This window comes from Neodiprion pinetum, chromosome 5 (genome assembly GCF_021155775.2).
Source record: "Neodiprion pinetum isolate iyNeoPine1 chromosome 5, iyNeoPine1.2, whole genome shotgun sequence".
NCBI lineage: Eukaryota > Metazoa > Arthropoda > Insecta > Hymenoptera > Diprionidae > Neodiprion > Neodiprion pinetum.
In genome coordinates, this window is record NC_060236.1 from 7,968,193 (window position 1) to 7,987,608 (window position 19,416).

A 19,416-nucleotide genomic window follows, 5' to 3' on the forward strand; every position below is an offset into this window, starting at 1 on the left:
ATCTTCCGCTTCCTTCTGCCTAGCTCTAAGGTCAATTGGTGCAACCATTTTCTCTCACTCTGTTTATCTAGGAAGTAATATTCTTTACCTATGCGAAGATTGATCTTCTGATACCTGTGGTAAAAAAAAAAAATAAAAAAAAACGTCTTATGAATAAGTCTGATAATTATTATCATTAATTCACTCATGGGTATGATCTAATGCAGATTTTTGATTAGTTTTTTTCTTTTTTCTCATATAATACTTACCTCTCTCAATGATTGAGCATAATTATCAATGTACACACGTGCTGCGAAGAAGGCAACCTTCGATAATTCAAATACATCGTGTGCAGATATTTTGATATTATGTATTTTTAATGATTTCCGTCATGAGGAAAGAAAGAGAAAATAAAATGTCAAGCTGATAGATTACGTTACTTTTTTTTTTATCTTTACGTCAATCCGTTATTTGTTTTTCCATTTATTTTTATTTTTATTTCTTCGCATCATAATATAAATATGTAATGATGGCAAATGATATTCAGTTTAAAGACAGACATTGTTTTTGATTCGTTTGATACTTTGTCCTTTCGATCACGGTATTATATACAGTTGGCACGTAATTTGAATACGGGCAAAATAAATTATCATATTGCAATTAACGCTCAGAAAGTAAATAAACGAAAATTCAACATTCTCACAACGTCACGGTCATTTATACCTAATATGTGTATTAGAGTGGTTCGCCGAAAAAAAATAATTTTTTTTTTACAATGCGGGTTCCGCATAAGACTGTTTCTTCTTTTATGACGACGAAAAAATACCCTGTAAATTTGAGCTCGATCGGATAAGATTAAGCGGTCCTGTTTTCGGGTTTTCGTTTTTACATTGTAATAATACGTAAAAAAATGCTCACCTTAGTTCACTGTCAATTTTGCGTGAAAATATATTGACTTAGATGAAAAATAAGATTTTTATATTTCTTCAGTCTCATGTCACAATAATTATCAAAATGTGTAAAACTGAATAAAATATCTAGAGACCTTTTTTGTACTAAACGTTGCTGCCAACAAAACAGGTCTCTTGATATTTATCATTTTCGTTTATATTTTCACGCGAAATCGAGGGTGAGTCAAGGTAAGAATTTTTTGACGTGTTATTTGAATTTAAAAACGAAAACTCGAAAGTGGTATCTCTAAATCTTATCCGATCAAGTTCAAATTTGTAGGGGATGTTTTTTTTTCGTCACAAATAACAGTTTTATGAGTTAGCCACACTGAAAAAAAAATGGTTCATTTTGTTTTGATGAATCATTCTACATGTATACAGGTACATTATACATCTAATATATTTAAAATATTCTTATGTAGTTAGTTATTCGTATAAACTATGCAGAAAGATTCTTTCTACTTGATGCATGTACTTTGCACATGCACTATTAGCACTTTGAAATCAAATCGACGCGCGCGTTTTTGAATCTATGGCAAGGACACTACCCAACTTTGGGGATTTCAATGCCGCCTTACATGATACGACAAAACGCTCTCTTTTCATTAGTATCCTAACGAAAGTGACATTTCTAACGGTAAAGCGTGGTATTTTCAACAGAGATCATGCATGAGCTGCTGCTCACGCTCCGGATTCACACGCTGCAACAAAAATTGAGCGCGAGGCAAATGCGAGTGGGCAATTAAAAATGTTCTAAAAGTCCAACCGCGTAATCTGTCCTTCAACGCGATTACTATAAGATACCTGCAGTTATATTTTTACGAGAAACGTTGATAGCAGCGCGTATGTATGTAATTGTTAATTTCAGCACGACCTTCTGGACTTCTCTATTTTGTAAAAATAAACTTTAGCAAACTGTCGTTTTTGTTTCTTATTCGATATAATTTTTTTGGCACTAATTTTACTTTGCTTTTGATGCCGATGTACAAAGTTAGATAATAAAGAATATTTATATATATATATTCTTTTGAAAAGTTCTCTGTCCTCGAAGTAACTTCACTTTCACGAAACTATTTGAATTATATTAAATTCCTTACCACCGTCTTGTAAATGAACGACCTGTATGTAGTTTAAAAAAAAAAAAACACTGCACTCTAAAAGTTCTGTTTCAGCGGAAACTGCGTATGCTTTGGCATTGGTTTGAAAAAAAAAAAAAATTTACAAAGTGAAATTCTGCTACCCCGGTAACTCAAAACCGCCTGATACGAGAAAATAATTCATCAGAAAATATCATTGATCTATAACAACAATAATAAATGTAACATGTGAGGGTTTATTACTAATTAATACAAAAATGAGTCATCCGGTTTTAATCAACCCTGCATTGTTCTGTAGTATGTAAAATTCTGCTGATGATTCAAGGCTATTTCCAAGTACTACATAATTTAATATTAGAAAAAAAGTTAGACTGAGCATCGTTTATAAAAGAGAAGTACTGCCACTAGATAATTGTACGAGGAAAAAAAAGGTCGAGCCTAACTTTGCTCTTCTATTTTCAACATCCTATAATAATTATTTTGTAACAATTCCGTGGTAATATAATATCAAGTTCATTCCGTTTTTAGACTCAAGTAGTTCGTATCCGATGTACCGTTACTTTGAACTCTGCATACCAAATTTTCGGCCAGAAGTAAAAAAGTGTACTCCACACGATCCACAGGTTTGTAAATGTCACTAGCGCGTATAGTCGTCACTAGGCGTAATTATAATATAATATAATATACAATTATAAGGAATTATTCTGTCAATGCCTGTAGCTGTGTAATCAGTTTATAGGAAGGGCACCAATTTTGCGGGAATTGGTATATCTCGCGTTTTTACAATGAGGAACGAATACAGTTCACAGATAAGTATAAATTCGATCAAAAATGCTACTGACCTCCAAATTCTATTCCTTTCCGTCTGATACGCATGGTGACGTTCGAATAGTTTTGTACAACGAATGATTAAACGTTACTTATAGATATTACAAAACTATATTAATTAGTATGCCGTTTCATCGAAGCCGCGAGGGTCATCAATCTTCACTGTACATCGGTCGTAAATTCTTCCCCTTCTTCGAGAGAACGAGAACCGTTATCATTCGTTGATGGTTCCGATCGTCAAAATCCAGACGTACGAGATGGGAAATTTGAATCACCGAATATGTAACTGAAAGTACGTGCAGATATTTATCACTATATTGAATTTCAGCACATAATATACGGTTTCATTCATTTAAATAGGTACGAATAACGGCGCGACCAGGAGGGTGAGACTGTCGCTTATAGTCTGGAATCGGACGAAATTTTTATAATAATCTTTCGTCATATAGACACTACATTATAGCTACGAGAATATAAGTTTATACAGTGCCGTTATGCCCTTGTTTGGAGTTTTCAACATAGGTATACACTTTCCTTTCTCTCTCTCTCTCTCTGCTTTATTCCAGTATATATTTTACACACATGAAACAACTGCGTCCTGTTATAAATATTATATCATATCGCTTATTTTACACAAGGGCGATCTTCCGCTTTATACTGGTAAGAGTGATGCCGTTTCAATCCAATGTTGAACTTTCATCGAGGGCGCAGATGATTACGAAATTATTAATGGTTGATTCATTCCCAATATATAGGACACGTTGACATGTCTTTTTAGCATTAAAATCATGGTACATAGTCGTAATCGTAACTCGGTCAAGTTCATTATTTCTTTTCGAAAACGTTATTACCACTGCTGGATAAAAAATGTTTCGATAGATCCGTTTAAAATGAAAAAACGAAAAATGCATTCTAAAACATAATTTAAATGGGTAAATGTAAATGGTTACATTTAGAGTATTTAAAATGTTAAAAGCAATATGCCGTTTAAATTTTAAATGAAACCATTTGTTTAATTTAATTTATTACCATTAAATAAACCAAATATTATCCAGCAGTTATTATTAGTTAAAATAAAAAATGAAAACAACCGGTGAACAATTATTATCAGTACAAATCCTCAGGTGTAAAACAATGTGGTGCAATGATTTGTAATCGAAAATTCTTTCTGTATTCATAATACTTTAAATTGTGATACGTGGTTCAATAACCGTTTAGTCATCATTTATGAAAGAACATTCAAATCGATAATCGAACGTCCGCGACTCGCGCGAATATTATTTGAATTTATTCACTTTTTTCACGTGTATTATAGTTTTACTACATATTTTACATTTCAGACTTTAGAACACATTTACTATAACTATGTACACACCTCTCATGTGAATAGACTGATACATATATAGATATTCATGGCATGTTATATACCGCAGTTATATTACCGACTCACGTGCCGCGATATATTTCGGATCGTTCGAAATGAGTTTGCGTGTATGAGTTCAATTTATACCTAAAGTACATTCGTCTTTATCATCAAATCACTGTCATTGAGTTAACTCATTTGGTAAATAGTTAACACGCACAATCCCCAGTGGCGCAATTGGTTAGCGCACGGTACTTATAAGACAGTGTTCGTGAGCAATGCCGGGGTTGTGAGTTCGAGCCTCACCTGGGGAATTATTTTTGTTTAATTTCATTTTTTTTTTTTTTTGTTACACCTTACCCTCTCATTTACGCCAACGAAGTGATATTCTTGAGCGAATTGAATTATTTGCTAATCTTTGGTTAATTAACAATTGAGATCTTTGTATAATTTGATTTTATGTTTCAGTCGGCAGGATTTTTCAGTACAATAATGAATAATGAGGGGTGATAATAGCAAAGATAATAACAAAGATAATGCACTGTGAGGCCAGTAAAATGGATGTAGCATTCGCATCTCCTTTCTTTGATAAAAATCCGAAGAAACAATTAAAGGTACACGATTAATGTTAAAACTAAATCAGGATTATGGTAACAATATCTAGGATTCTGTAGACAAATATTTCATTCATGTACATGTTTATTAGCACAATTTTTATCATCTACAGAATATAAAGTACCTATAATGTAATGTTAAAATTAATCTATTAAGAATCTTTTGCCTCTGTTTCTTGCTTCGCAGATTCAGCAGTAGCAGCAGCAGCAGCAGCAGCTGCGGCCTCGGCATCTGCAGCTTGCCTGTTTCTCCAAGCCAACATATAGGATCTCGGGTGAATCGGGAAGAATCCGCTAAGGCCAAGTAATTCTGCCACAGGTTTTGACATTTGGGCGCCGTTAGCAATCCAGTATTGTATCCTTTCAAAGTTGAGGGAGACCAATTTTTCATTCCTTTCATTTACAACCTCGTCGAAAGTTCCCACTTGCTCGATCGGCGGCGCACGGACCTCTTTGAAGGACTGTAAATAGTAATGTTAAAATTATTGGGTGCGAGACAAGAGACAGGTGAAGATTAAGAATTTGTCGAATGAAAAGTACAAAGTTTTTTCACCAAAATTCATCAGCCCGCCGATGAAACGAGCCTTGACCTTTTGGTATGACGAAGCGATGGATATTGTGCAAAGATTTATAAACTCCTTAATAATCAGGTTAACCTATCAAACATCGTTCTCACCTCCATAACAACGATGTGGAAGAAAGGTCTGTTTGTACAGCCGTATCGTGCGAGTCTGATAACTTTTTTTGCATTCTCAGCAGTTACTATTCCAGTTCCGGAAGCGGGGTGCCATGGCATCTTCGGCATTTTGATGCTGTTATTTGCAGGTTTGTAAAAACTCTATCAACTATCCAACGTAACCTGACGTATCCTCTCTAACCTCGCGCGAGGTGATGTTTGATCCGCAAAGAGGTTAAGTTCAAACTTAAGATACCTAGTTCAAGCCAAACAAACGTTGCGTAACGTGTATCGAATCTAAACGCCGGCAATATCCGCAATTACGTAATTTCAAATGCCGTAAGAATTTCGTCGTAAGAATTTAAAGCTTGTATTGTATAAAAAACTTCCTCCGTAGCCGCGAACAAAAGTTCGGGCATCGATACGTCTATGCTTTTTCGAGCGTTTTCCGATTTTTTTTTTGTCCATGGAATTTTACGATTTCCGTCGACTTTTCAGTGCAGTGGAATTCCTATGTTTCGTTGTAGCATTACTGCTAATTACCAAAGAATTGTTGAAATTCCATCGTTTTAAAAAATATATGCATACCGGTGTCCGTCGATATTTGTCACCGCGATTCAGGCATGCCCACGATTAATAGAAAATATAACGGCAGTTACGACGATTTGGATATATTGCCTAGCAATCGCAGAATTTTGAAACGGTTCGAAAATATTGAATTTCGAATTTGCAAATTGTTACCTGTTGTTGCCGTTGACGCCGCCACGCGGCGCGCGCATCGATGTTTCGACGGTCGCGTCGCCGGGGGGTTAATGAGCTTTGAAGGGGGGAGCCTGGGGTCACGTGACCGAGCTGCGTTTTGAGCGCACTAACCAGGTACGGTAAAAATCGTTGTTTTTTCGTGATATTCGCCCGCCGCCTACGAGAATTAAGACAATTTGTGATATTATAAAGGTAGGGAACGTAGAAACGTGAAAGTTGTGCATTTCACGGGTGTATTTCTCCCCTTTTTTCGACGGTTTTTTCATCAGGTCTTCGGGTATTGATGGTCGAGCAAGATGATGGGTTGACAAGCCTTGTCTGGGAAATGGCGTCTCTCGTCCACATGGTTGGATAAAATTGCCACTTATTTCTATCAATTCGGCACGTATATCGTAACGGATCCTTCCGAGGGCCCTTTCTACACGATGGTATCGATTTTTTTAAACATTTTTTTCCAACCCCCGTACCAACAACAGTAAATCGTGCAAGTTTCTTTTGTGTGCATCCGGGGATCGCCCCAGCGTTGCCACACGTCAAAAAATCTCGTTTTTCACTTCACCATTTTCCATGAAAATTATTAACACCTATAGACTTGAATTTCACATTTCAAGACACTTGATAAACGCATTTCAGTTCATCGTGCGTTTCGTACTTTTAAACCTCCCAGGATACTCAGCTTCGTTGTAGCCGTAGAGTCAACCGCCTCTATCTGGACACAGTAATCTATACACTCTCAACTTCCATCTTTTTAGATATACTTCATTCATTGAGGTAAAACAACCAATCGAATTTGCTATAACTATACCGTTTCATATTTCGTTTCTAGATAAATCGTCAAGTCTGAGCTTGACATGTATACAGATCAACCAGTGTGTCGGTGGGTCTTAAGATTTAGAATATCGTCTCTCAATAGCTGAATTATTAGCAATGTAAACATGGCACGTCACACTTGCAGTAATGTGAGCATGTTTGCTATCTTTCAACGCCTTTACATAGGCGTTATGATATTATCGATAAATTTTAAACACCAGACATTACTGCTCGTCAGACGTGTTGTAGGGTTCTTTTTACGCAGGAAATACCTCTGAATCATAACATTATAATTAGCGGAACGAGATAACAAAGCATCATTAACGTAACCAGTCGTTCATTTGCAAGGTGTCTTAACAACCTGAGGAACGTGAAAATCTCAGAGGTTTCGATTTCGCAGGGAGCTCTTGAGACTTCCATAAAACCGTATCAGAAAAGTTTGAATTTTCAAACAAAATTAAACCACACACATCTGTAAACACTGCTTGTAGAATTTTGGTACAGACTAATAATTTTTGGTGAAATAGTACACGTATCAATGCCTCAATACTATCATGACATATAATAAATCTGCACCATATCATTTCAGTCTAACAAAATTTGAGCCTGAAATTTTTTAGCGATACATTTTTCTTGTGCTCTCCAATTTCCTTTAACTAATTTTCTTCACCATAGTTAGTTGGAAACAATTTTTGGGTTTCTAGCTCAGAATTTGAATATCTAAATATCTGTTCAAATATATTGTCGTTAGTTCATAATTGAAATGTGGTGCTAAGTGTGGATGAAATTGATCAAAAGGGAGAATAAATGAATTACGATACAAGTTTTTACTTTTGTAATAAGGAAATTTTTTATCCAAATAACCCAAAATTCTAAATTTTCCAGCCATCGGATGTCCAGTATTTTGAATCAGCATTTTTTTTTAAATTCCAGGACGACATTGAACTACAAGTTTCAATTTATTTGCAATAATGAAATTGATTTGTGTAATTAAATTTTGATTAATGTTAAGGAAACATTAGATATGTATTACATCGCCTTTCATTAATATAAATTATGTTCTTGTGGTTTCAGATTGTAAATAGTGACTGTACATAGTGTGATAGGTGAGTGACATAGGTGAACGAGGTTTTAGTTGGCAATGAGTGCAAGCAACAAATCGTCGGTGCCCTCCGGCGGGAGAGGTGCCAATAAGAACAAGTCATCACAGCAACACAGCAAGTCTGACCATCATTACTCTAAGTCCACAGACACAGCTAAACACGACAAAGCACAGGTACATGGAATAAATATCATATATATTCTTATGAAACATTAGTGAAACATGAGTTTCAGTAATAACTTTCAATCATATTTTCACTATTTCCTAATGTTAAATAGCTACCTAGGTAACATTTACTATTCAGCAGATAGTTGCTGAATCGTAGTGTTAGCAGCAACTTGAGTTTTCAATCCAAATTATTGATCGGAATTTCAGGTACATAATCATAGATCGATGCGCAATATGCACACGTCTATAGATGAGTTATAATTATAATATAACTTGGTGAATATGTTCTTCTGAAAAAAAATATTTCACCGTTAACTGCAGTCCTTATCTCCTGTAAAGTTTATTACTCGTTGCACAGGATGAATTGCTCAAATCGCTAACAGCTTCAACTACTCTTTTATGTATTGAGTTTGCACAATGATTTTGAAAATTGTCTAAACCCAGTTTTCAAATGGCGTTTTATTTAAATTTTCTTGTTGCAGCCTAATACGGACCAGATGCGACACGCACAAATCATTGACACTCGGATGGCTGGTGGGGAGGATCCGACTCTAAAAGAGCGCATAAAGCAAGTCATGGACATGACGCGCCGTTCTGAGGACGAAGTGGTGCTAGCTTTGCATGATTGTGACGGCGACTTAGATAGTGCCGTGAATAATCTGCTTGAGGGTGTCACGCAGGAATGGGAAGTAAAAAAGAAGAAGACCCGCCAACCGGGAGGCTCAAAGCAGAATGCTGATCAATCAGGTGGTCAGGACGATGGTGGGGATTGGGAAGAGAGACGTAACCAACGGGGCGGTGGGCCTCCACGTTTGCGAGGACGCGGAGCAAACCATGACAATCGTGGCTGTAAGAATTACCCATTATTTCAAATTGACAAATGAGAATACCATTAAATTGTTTAATCATTAATGATTTTCTTGCTTGCACAGGGCGTGGACGAGAAAATAAAGAGAATGAACGAAACATGGAAGATGGTAGCCGTGAGGGTGGGTATAGCGGAAACAGACGTGGCAGAGGTGCACCTGGTCGGTCAGGGCGAGGTGGTCGAGGAGGTGGCAGGGGTCTTGGACCCCGTACTTTTGCCAATCGAGGTGATAATGGCTCAGGTGCAACAGGGCACAGCTTTAGTCGACCAATTGACACTTGGACTGGCAGTGAAGAACAGCAACAAACAGTTCAGGAGCCCAAGATGGGTAAGATTTTATTTAAAATATCATATATTTAGCAATTTCAATATGAATCAATGAAGCCTTAATCAACCATAAGAAAATTTTAGCCCTGTAAGTGTCCAACATTCTGTGAAAATCTGGTTATATTCTTGAATTTATTACTTCGTTGAAAAATCTTTCAGAAATATACTGGAATTTTACATTTTTCTTGACAATTCCTTAAATTTTTTGGAACGATTCTTATTCATTGAAACAAAATAAAGTATCAGTATCATTTAATTGAAACTTTCTCAACTTCCATCTACTATAAGTGATTATCAAAAAACGTGTCTTCGAAAACTATGCCCTTAGCGTTGAGAAATATTTGGAATTTTTCACGTCACTTTAACTGAAGACTGCGTAGTAAGAATAAGTTTTCATGCACATAGATGCCTGGAATAATCTCGAACCCACTGAAGATTGGGATAACGAAGAATATACCGGCTCTCTAGCAGATACAAAAGTTTTTACTCCAAGTGGTGGTTTGGCTGAAGCTACGCCTGGCGCAGAAGATCCTAAGCACCAAGAAGTTCAACCTCTACAGTCAACTCAATCTGTTAAACTGTCCCCATTGCAACAAGATGTAAGAGACACAAACTTTAGGAAACTATCTTTTAATATGGAATCCGCTGCTGTAGGTTTCATTTATTAATGGGGAATTTTTTATCAGGAAATGCCCAAGTTGTCAGATACTCCTATCCAGCAACATCAGCAGCAGTTACAGCAGCAGCAACAATCCATGGTCTCTCAGCAACAGCAACAATCCATGGTCTCTCAGCAACAGCAGCAGACGCAGTCGATGTTGAATATGCCAACTATGCAACTACCTCAACAACCTCACGTCTCGACTGGAGGAGTTCTTACAGCTGCCCAGAGTCAATATTTTACACAGCTGACTCAACAAACAAGTGAAAACTTGAAGGCAGCCAATCAAGGCGCGTTCTCATCAACGATGAACAGTCAGGTAAAATTTATGATCTATTCAGTAATTGACAACATTGCGTTTTAATGAACAATCGAAAAATTTATTTGCGCATATTTATCAATTCTTGATCAATTTGTTTGTGTTTTCCAGCCCCAGAGGCAACCAAAGCAGCGACCCCGAGTACCTCCTCCTTCAAAGATCCCGGCCACCGCAGTTGAGATGCCTGGCGATGCTGTGAACAGTGGTATTGGATTTCTCGACGTGCAGTTTGGAGCATTGGACTTTGGAACCGATGCCGGATCTTTGGAAGGCTCTGCGAACGAGAAATACAATGCTGCGAATTCAGCCACGCCTGGGATAGACGTAACTCCATTGACAAATGTCACCAACCCTTCAAATGCTCCAAATACTCTGGATATCGAGACGAGCCAGACAAATACTAATCAGTATAACGCTACATCGCAAATGGTGAGTGTATACATGTAACAAACAGTTTAATGTATGTTTTTCCAAATTAACCATGTCAGATTTACATGTATTGCGCATGCATCCTCAGCAAAAGAGAGAGAGAGAGCTAATTTGCTGCTTTGATAACTTCCCTGTGACCTGTTGTAACCTTGTTTCCCTGTCCCTGATTTCAGTTGTCAAGCAATGATAGCTTGCCAGTGTCTAGTGACCACTCTCTAAGTTCGCAAAGCGGTTTTGTCGCTCGTAGTGGCAATAGTGCTCCTTCTCTGGATATTACCAAGCAGGACTTCTCCTCCCAGGTATCTCCAGGGAACACACCTGGATATGGAACAACTGCTGCCTATCAGTCTCAGAAGACAGCTTATCAGCCTTCCAATGCGACACCAAACAGCTACAATGCATACTCAACTAGTACGCAATCGACCCAATCATCATTCCCTGCACAATCTGCTAGTAACAGTAGCAGTTACTCAGCTACAGCAGCAGTCACCCAGGTCTCTGGTTACAACACGTCATCCTCTTATTCCCAAAATAATGCCTCCACTTTCAATCAAACTTCCCCAGCTGCTGTCGCATCTGCGGCATCGACCTATAGCCAAAATACAACTAATCAGGTAACTATATTAATACTCGGGTAGATTTAGAGTGGTTTTATTGCTGTGAATTTGGAATTTGTTGAATTTCTTTTTCTATTTTAATTCACATTCCTGCATTCATCTGTCGTAATATTTTTCCAGGCGTGCCTAGTAATGTAACGATGTTTTCTGTTTTTTTTTTTTTACTTTAGGTATTTCAGCCAGCAAGTGGTTACGTACCTGCAACAACGTCTCAGTATCAGTCGCAATCTGTAGCCACTAATACTGCGGCTAACAGTAACTCAGGTTACCAAGCAACCGGCTATCAAGGCTCCTCTTCATTCCAATCTACCCCACAGGCTTATCAAAATTCTGGAGCTAACTTTACGTCACCAATGACTCAAGCATCTAGCGGCTATCAAAGTGCAACACAATCGGTAATTGTCGCTAAAACATCTAAAATATTACTTTATGCAATTGCAAGCATAATTCATATCCTTTTCTTTCATTGCAATTAATTCGTGAGAACTAATGCTCATAAATGACGATTTAGTTATTGTTCCAGTTGAAAAATCATCCAAAATTTGAAAAGATTTTGACATGCCGTTGTGCAAGTTTACTTTTATTTCTGTCCTTGCTGTTAATAGGTTTACGCCAGTGCGTATAGTAGTTATGGTACCCAACCACAGACCGGGGCTCACAATCATAAGCTCAACAGTGGTACAAATAAGGATTCGCAATACGATGGCAGTGCGACAACGTCCAGTAATTCACTCGCCACGACAAGTGCACCAGCTCTGGGTCTTCCGACTACAGCAAATAGTTCGCAAGCAAAAGCAACTAGTTCAAATGGTAACTTTGCCACACCTGATTTACGCAAATTGGTTCAGACCTCGAGTAAGATTTAGTTTTCCAATAATGCGAAATCGAATGGAATTTTGTGACAGCTGTACCAAAGAGCACGTCAAGTGGAGTCGTGACTGGCAGTGGCAGTGGGGCTGGCAGCATGACGGGTGGTAGTGCTGCTGGAAGCATGGCACCAATTCTCAGTCATCAGTATATCATGGGCCAAGGTGTTCCGTATGCAGCGTTCCAGCAGCCAATGTACAGCTACGAAGATTTGCAGCTCATGCAGCAGAGAATACCACATATGGTCAGTGTTGAATGCAAATTTCTACCTTCTTTTTAGTATACAGGCAAATTGTACTTTTTCTCTATTTTTCTTAGTTGTCAACCTGTCCCGATATTGTCATTTCTATATCCATACCATTTTGACACTCTCGTTAATGGTTTTTACATACTTCAAATAATTTATCTAAACCTACAATCGATTATATGTCTATTATCTTACTATTAATATTCGCGGTGTCTATGCGAGACTGTGATCCTTGACTTCGATCTTCAAAAGTTGAAATTTCGTAATTCAGATTTGCTTGATCCGATTATTTCTTATAGTAATTCACCTAAATACTTTACGGGGTTTTGAGTACAGTGTCAACATTACGAAATCAGAGAATAATACCTATCATGAATGTTTGGTAAATTAGTGACTTACATAAATATAATACAGAATCTCATGATTTACATGCCAATATATTAAAAATACTCCACTCATCGTGCATATTAAATTACAAGTTTGAGCATTTCACATGTAAAACTACATAGAAACGCTAGGAAGTATATAATTGGTGCGGAATAAAAGTTTCTGTCATTCAAATATCACTGGTCTCTCGTCGAATATCGGAAGGTTTGGTATCGTACGATCATTTGGAAAAGGAATTAAGTTGCCCCGTGATACTTATTTGTTTTGGAATAATGCTAGACAGTTTATAATACAAGGATTTACAGCACGCTTGCAATGTTGGAATTTCATTCAAAGTGCTGAATTCACAGCTTCGCATAGATACTTCTAGTATTTATTGAATCTATGTCAATGCGTGTAGAATAAAAAACAGTATAACAGGTATTGTGCTCAAAACCCCTTAATACGAATGATTGTTCTATGAAACTTGCGACTATTTTTACTTTAGAGATGTGCCAGAAGGACAAAAACCATTGCTTTTAATGTTGCAATTGCTGAATGTTATAATTTTTGTACCTACTGCTTTCTATTAAGAACTGAGGGTTTATTCAATACTAGATAAATTACGGATAATGATTATACTTATTAAAATTATTGAAGAATGACAATAATTACTATTAACTTGGTGCTTGGTAGTTGCTCGCTCGTATTTTTATTTGGTAAAAATTATTTGGTATATATCTTAATGTGGCATCACGAAGTTTATTATTCTAGTTTCTGGGGGCTGACTTAAGTAATGATAATCAAATATTTAATCTCGAACCTGCGGTATTATAAAGAGTGAATTGAAAAACTGTATCATCAATATACAGGGTGATTTATTGGTTGCTGAACATAAATGCAGAAAGAAGGTCTCACTTGTTCAAGGATAATGTATCCAGCAACCAACAAATGACACCGTATGATTGATATGCACTGGGCGAGGTGAAAAAAATAATTAATCGATGGTAGATTGAATTTTTGTTTATATTCCATTGCCCATTAATTTGATCAGTATTGTCATTTTGTAGTACCGCTATGCTTAAATTGTGAATATTTTTTCAAGTAATCTGATCTTTGTATATCTAGGTGAACCATCAATTTCGAAATAAATCGATGGCAATATTTTTTAATCTTAAATTTTACAGTTTTGTACAGTTTAAGAAGCAATTTTTTTCCACATTAACTTCAAGCCAATGTGTTTCATTTCATTTCATTTCATTTCATTTCATTTCAAACCACTGCCTGGCGATTGATTCATTAATTTTTTACTTAATTCCAGTGTTCAATTTTTAAGCCTATGATTAATTACTTTGAATTTTAATTCTTCGATGCAATGCCAATTTATCGACCCTATTCTTTGGCAGAACCATGGCATGGCTCAACTGTCAAATAGTACTTATCCATCCAGTAGAGCCCAAACTATTAGTAGAACGATGGCTAGACATCATCATTGGTCCTAATTTAGTTGGCATAAACCCTAGTTTTAGTTAGTCTCCTTGTATCTGGAGTACACAGTGTATGCATGTAGTTTTGTGTTTGGCCTCCCTGACTAACGTGCAGCCCACTACTGGTTACTATGACGCGGCTCTGGGCTATCAGACGACTGGTCCAGCAACGAGTCTTGGAGGAGGGCGCGGGGACGCCTTGACTGGTGTCCAAGGTGTTCAGGGTGTTCAGGGCGTACAAGGGGCCTATACCAGTATTAGTGACGCCAGGTTTGCCAGAAATGATAGCAACGCGTCGCCAGTTCCCTCAACTATGTCTCAACAGGTAAGTTTTCATCATACTCTAACCGAATTATGTATTCAGTTATCACTTCTTCACTCTTCTGGTACTGAACTTGAATATTTACATTTCAAGACTGCTACGCAGCATCAGCAACCGATGATGAACCCAACGTTACCACCTGGATACGCATATTTTGCATACGGTGGTGGCATGATGCCTGGAAGTTTTCAATATGGAACGCCCGCCATTTACCCAGTGAGTGTTGTGAACTCGTTTTGTATGGGTTTTTATCATTCTTGCGATATAATTACCTAAATACCTCTGATAGAATAGCGTTTTGTGCATTTTTAACATACGATTTTCCTCGATTGTAGCAGATTGCTGCAGCTGGAAATGCAGGCACAAATAGCGGCGCATATAGTGCAAAACCAGGTAGCTATGGGTCTGGTTACGGTGGTGGCGCTAGTTATGATGCTTTGGCAAGCGCTGGACCAGCTGGCGAGTATAAAGGTGCCAGCACCGGTTATACAGGTACACAGACTGGCAAGACTGGGACGTCCACTGGAAATAACAACTCCGGAGGATCTTCCGCAACTGAAATCAGTGCAACGATGTATGGAAAGAGTCATGTTGCACTGAACAAGGTTAACGTAAGTCTACGTGGAAAGATGATAATTCACGAACCGTACCTTGTTTTAAGGCGTTAGGAGAATAAGTTGTTTGTTTTTTCAGTCATATGATAAGCAGACGTTCCATTCGGCCACTCCCCCCCCATTTGGGTTAGCTGGAAGTCAGAGTGCCGCTTTACCAGGTGGTTACGGAGCTCCGCATTTGTTTATTCCCACAATGCCACATCAGCTGCATCAGCCCTTACATCAAGATAGTGGCAGTACCACGGGACAGCGTTCTAATGCAAGTTCCCAGAACAAGGCTCAAGCTAAGCCAGGAGGTTACAGTCCAAGCTACTGGGCTGGTGGTAACTAACCTTAATCAGACGTAATACAGTTAGCATAAAAAAGGAAAGATTGTTCAATTCACGTCGTCACAGATTTAGATAAGCTTTAACGATCTACATGAAAGGAAAAAAAACCAGGTCTAGACCAGATTTTATATATACAGGATATAGACGATTAAATAACTGGATTGTAATAAGACTTGGAAAATAAAAACTCGAACGAATTATATGAATTGGGGGATAAAAAAACAAACATAATAAAATAAAAATATAAAAACTTTCCAAGGAATGGAAGAATTAGACAATTCGTTTTGTCTCATTAGTGAGAGTTAATTTATAGACGAATTTTTTTATACATAATTACAAAGTAAGATGTATAAATATATATCAAGTGCTGTAGGCTATGAAACGTCCTAAAATCAAGAACCTGTGTTTGAACATTTCAGGTACGCTGAGATATATTATCATATAAACTTAGTGAAGATCAAAAATTCGTACATCTGTTGAAAAAAAAATATATATATATATATATATATGTAAACATACGTACACACACGTCGTATTCACTTAAATATTATAAAAACAAACTGCATTTATAACTAAGTAAATAATCAATTTAAGTAAAAGGAAAATTGAAAGAAAATTATAAAACTCCTAAAAATCACAGCTTGTTTTCTACAAATCCCCATGATTTTTTCATATCGATAATTAGGAAATGTTTATATATGTATGCATACAAATTTTAACACGAATACACAATTTTTCACTTAATATTATAAACGCTACCGAAGAGAAAAACAGGGAGATAGTAGGCGAATAAAATAATATACTTCTCTTTTCTTGGAGTGAACTTGAATATATATAAAGATTTTATAAGACATAAGCTGTATAAATATTATTAGAGATTACCGTCTGTAAAACGTGTTACGAATGATACTAAAGATCGATAAACAAACATAACGATAACTCACCATATTAGTATGATATATATATATATATATATATATATATATACATACATATATATATATATATATATATATATATATATATATATATATATATATATATATATATATATGCATGTATGTATAGTATAGTATATATATATATATATCAGGACAATTGTTTAGTTCTTCCATTCGGCGTTACGACACCACGATTTTTCAACAAGTCACTAAATGGCAATGACATGGTCACTGCCCCTTATGATTTCTTAGAATTCCCGATAAGTTCAACCCAACATCCTCGTACGCGGTTGTGAAGGTGTTACTTATAAAGTTATAGATCTTATGTAATTTACAACATGAATTTGGTTCAATGGGTTTTCAAATCGCTTTTGACAAAATGAGAAAAACATTTTTAAAATACTAATTTAATAAAAATATCTGACTTCATAAACTAGTGCAATTGGCAATTTTTTTGCGTTCAGAGCCAAAGGTGATAATATAAAATCAATAAAACTGACCTACGCACTTTACTGTCTTAACCGTTAACTCGCATTCTTAAGCAATCAAGGCTGAATTCTATAATTTGATGCACCCAATGAAACGAAACAAATGTTTACAAATATCATTTCGCCTAGGATTTCACAATTTCATCACCACTAACGTCAGTTTTCTTTTCCCGTTAATTCCTCATTTAATCATCAGTATTCGAAGTATACTTGTCGAATATTATATAAAATTATTATTTGCGTCATTCTCAGTGCAACGTTCTTCAGAACTATTTTTCATTTTTACCAGCATTATGCTGCAAGCAAAAGTAGATATACTCTAAAGTTATCCGATTCTTAGAATTTCTCAATTTATCTTGATAATTCTAGTTGGCTATTAAGACGCCTGATTAAAGTGTTTTTAAAACGCAATAACCAAATATGGTCTGAGTAAAATTGCTAATAAGGTATTGTTACTGTAGATTATGATTGTGTGTATTTAATCATGAGAAAAAATTGAAGATACAAAACGGTAGAGGATGGTGAACATTTATTTTGCCCAAGCAGCAAATTTCTACATAATTACTTTACATGCACATATTTAATTTAAACAAACAATCATATTTCTTGTTATGTATTTTATTCGATTTTTTTCTGTTCTTACGTTTACGTTCTATTGAATCTACAACACAGCTGGTCTATTGTATTCATTATCGGTCCCTTTATCACGAGTCACTTGACCAAACATTTAGACTTACCCTAGCAACAAAAAAACAACAATAAAATTAAACATCAAATTTATGCACAAATAAGGGACATATCTTGTAGATCTGTTGGGGATAATGATTTGGTGTGTACATACATACATGCATACATACATTACGACATCGGATTCTTATTGCTATACGAATGCCACTGTATATGTATGTAATTGAGTATGATCCATAGTTTAAGCGATGTCCTCTCATTGAAAAACGTGAACCACGTTTGTTTGTCAAATTAAAAAAGTGTTACTATTCTTTTTTTCATACGCTCTTAAATTCTTTAACGATTCTCGGTCAAGTCACCGGATATTTTTCCGTTTATTGAACCATTAACTTTTCTCTTTTTTTCATCATGAAACGTATATAACTAGCTTTGAAACGGACGAGTAAACGTTTTATTTAATCTTAGCGTCGTTGTACTATAGTTGAATAAAAATCATCTTGTACTATTGCAATACATACTGTGGTTTCTAAAATTCTAAAAACATTACTTTTCTTTTCTTTTTTTCTGTTTCTATTTTTTTCCTTTTGTTTATAGAGTCATAATATTAATTTTCATCTAAAATCGATCAAAGGAAATGTCATTTCTTGCAGAGACAGGAATACAAGAAATAATTTTAACATTACACATATATAAATATACATAGACTGAAAATCTATCATGGGTGCTACAAAATTCGGACGTACTCGCGTAATGTCGATTGGGTGTTTTTTTTTTTCCAATTCTTTGTGTTTTTTCTGTCCCACGTTAAATCGCAAATCCCTGCCCGAAAATTCTCTTCAAATGATGTTCAACGTTTACAAAACATATATATACACACACACACATACATATATATACATATGTATACATGTATATCTAATGATTCAAAGTAACGAAACATCATTGATACAAAGTAAATAAAAATCATTGTAAGTAATTTTTCGTATTCATGTATACATACATAAATATATACTACGCAGACCGCAAGTACGGCAGATAAGAAAATGAACGTGACTTGGATACCTGTACCTATACATATAAAATACACACGCAGAGCGTGAAAGAACGATAGGTAGAAAGTGAGAGTGGCAAATTAATAGCGTGCGGTAGGTAGAGGTAGAGAGAAGCAAGCAGTTGCAGAAATCGCTGGGGATCCAATACAGACCGTGTACTAAAAAGTACCCGAGAAGATGACAGACACACCTTATATTTTGATTTTAGGATATTTAAGTTTATTTTCATTCGTCGTATATAAATATGGTGATGACGATGATCTTAGGACGAAGTATATTAAGTGTAAACGTACGAGAAAAGAAAGAAAAGAAATTAATGAGAAATTAAAATTTCAAAAAAAATAAAATAAAATAAAAATAAAATAAACGACAGAGTAACGGGAAAACAAATGATATGACAAGAAGAGGCAAGAGTAAAAAGCGTTCGTTCTCATAATAATTATTAT

General features: G+C 36.0%; 2 protein-coding genes and 1 non-coding gene across 8 annotated transcripts; 2 read left to right on the forward strand and 1 right to left on the reverse strand.

The window, feature by feature from the left end:
• The first annotated feature begins 4,439 nt into the window (after nt 1–4,439).
• On the forward strand, nt 4,440–4,531 carry TRNAI-UAU (transfer RNA isoleucine (anticodon UAU)). Its single transcript is given in 2 exon segments — nt 4,440–4,477; nt 4,496–4,531. It is a non-coding gene; the product is annotated as a tRNA-Ile (tRNA).
• A 367-nt stretch (nt 4,532–4,898) lies between these two features.
• On the reverse strand, nt 4,899–6,237 carry mRpS16 (mitochondrial ribosomal protein S16). The gene is made up of 2 exons (XM_046625008.2): nt 5,508–6,237; nt 4,899–5,292 (listed from the first exon to the last, which is right to left on the reverse strand). The coding sequence occupies exons 1-2, from the start codon at nt 5,634–5,636 to the stop codon at nt 4,984–4,986; spliced, it is 438 nt and encodes a 145-aa protein (XP_046480964.1). The 5' UTR covers nt 5,637–6,237; the 3' UTR covers nt 4,899–4,983.
• A 75-nt stretch (nt 6,238–6,312) lies between these two features.
• Nucleotides 6,313–19,024, forward strand: lig (ubiquitin-associated protein-like lingerer). Of its 6 annotated transcripts, XM_069135903.1 has the most exons (16): nt 6,376–6,461; nt 6,539–6,697; nt 8,154–8,355; nt 8,832–9,198; nt 9,282–9,545; nt 9,950–10,143; nt 10,231–10,524; nt 10,636–10,953; nt 11,127–11,567; nt 11,741–11,965; nt 12,176–12,380; nt 12,476–12,681; nt 14,653–14,862; nt 14,953–15,075; nt 15,195–15,470; nt 15,553–19,024. In XM_069135903.1, exons 3-16 carry the CDS (start codon nt 8,221–8,223, stop codon nt 15,802–15,804), a joined length of 3,510 nt encoding a protein of 1,169 aa, XP_068992004.1. In that variant the 5' UTR covers nt 6,376–6,461; nt 6,539–6,697; nt 8,154–8,220; the 3' UTR covers nt 15,805–19,024. The 6 variants fall into 6 exon arrangements, with proteins under 6 accessions (XP_046480958.1, XP_046480959.1, XP_046480960.1 ...); XM_046625002.2 differs by lacking the exon at nt 6,539–6,697 and having other exon boundaries at nt 6,313–6,383; XM_046625003.2 differs by lacking the exon at nt 6,539–6,697 and having other exon boundaries at nt 6,313–6,383; nt 15,198–15,470.
• Nucleotides 19,025–19,416: the final 392 nt, after the last annotated feature.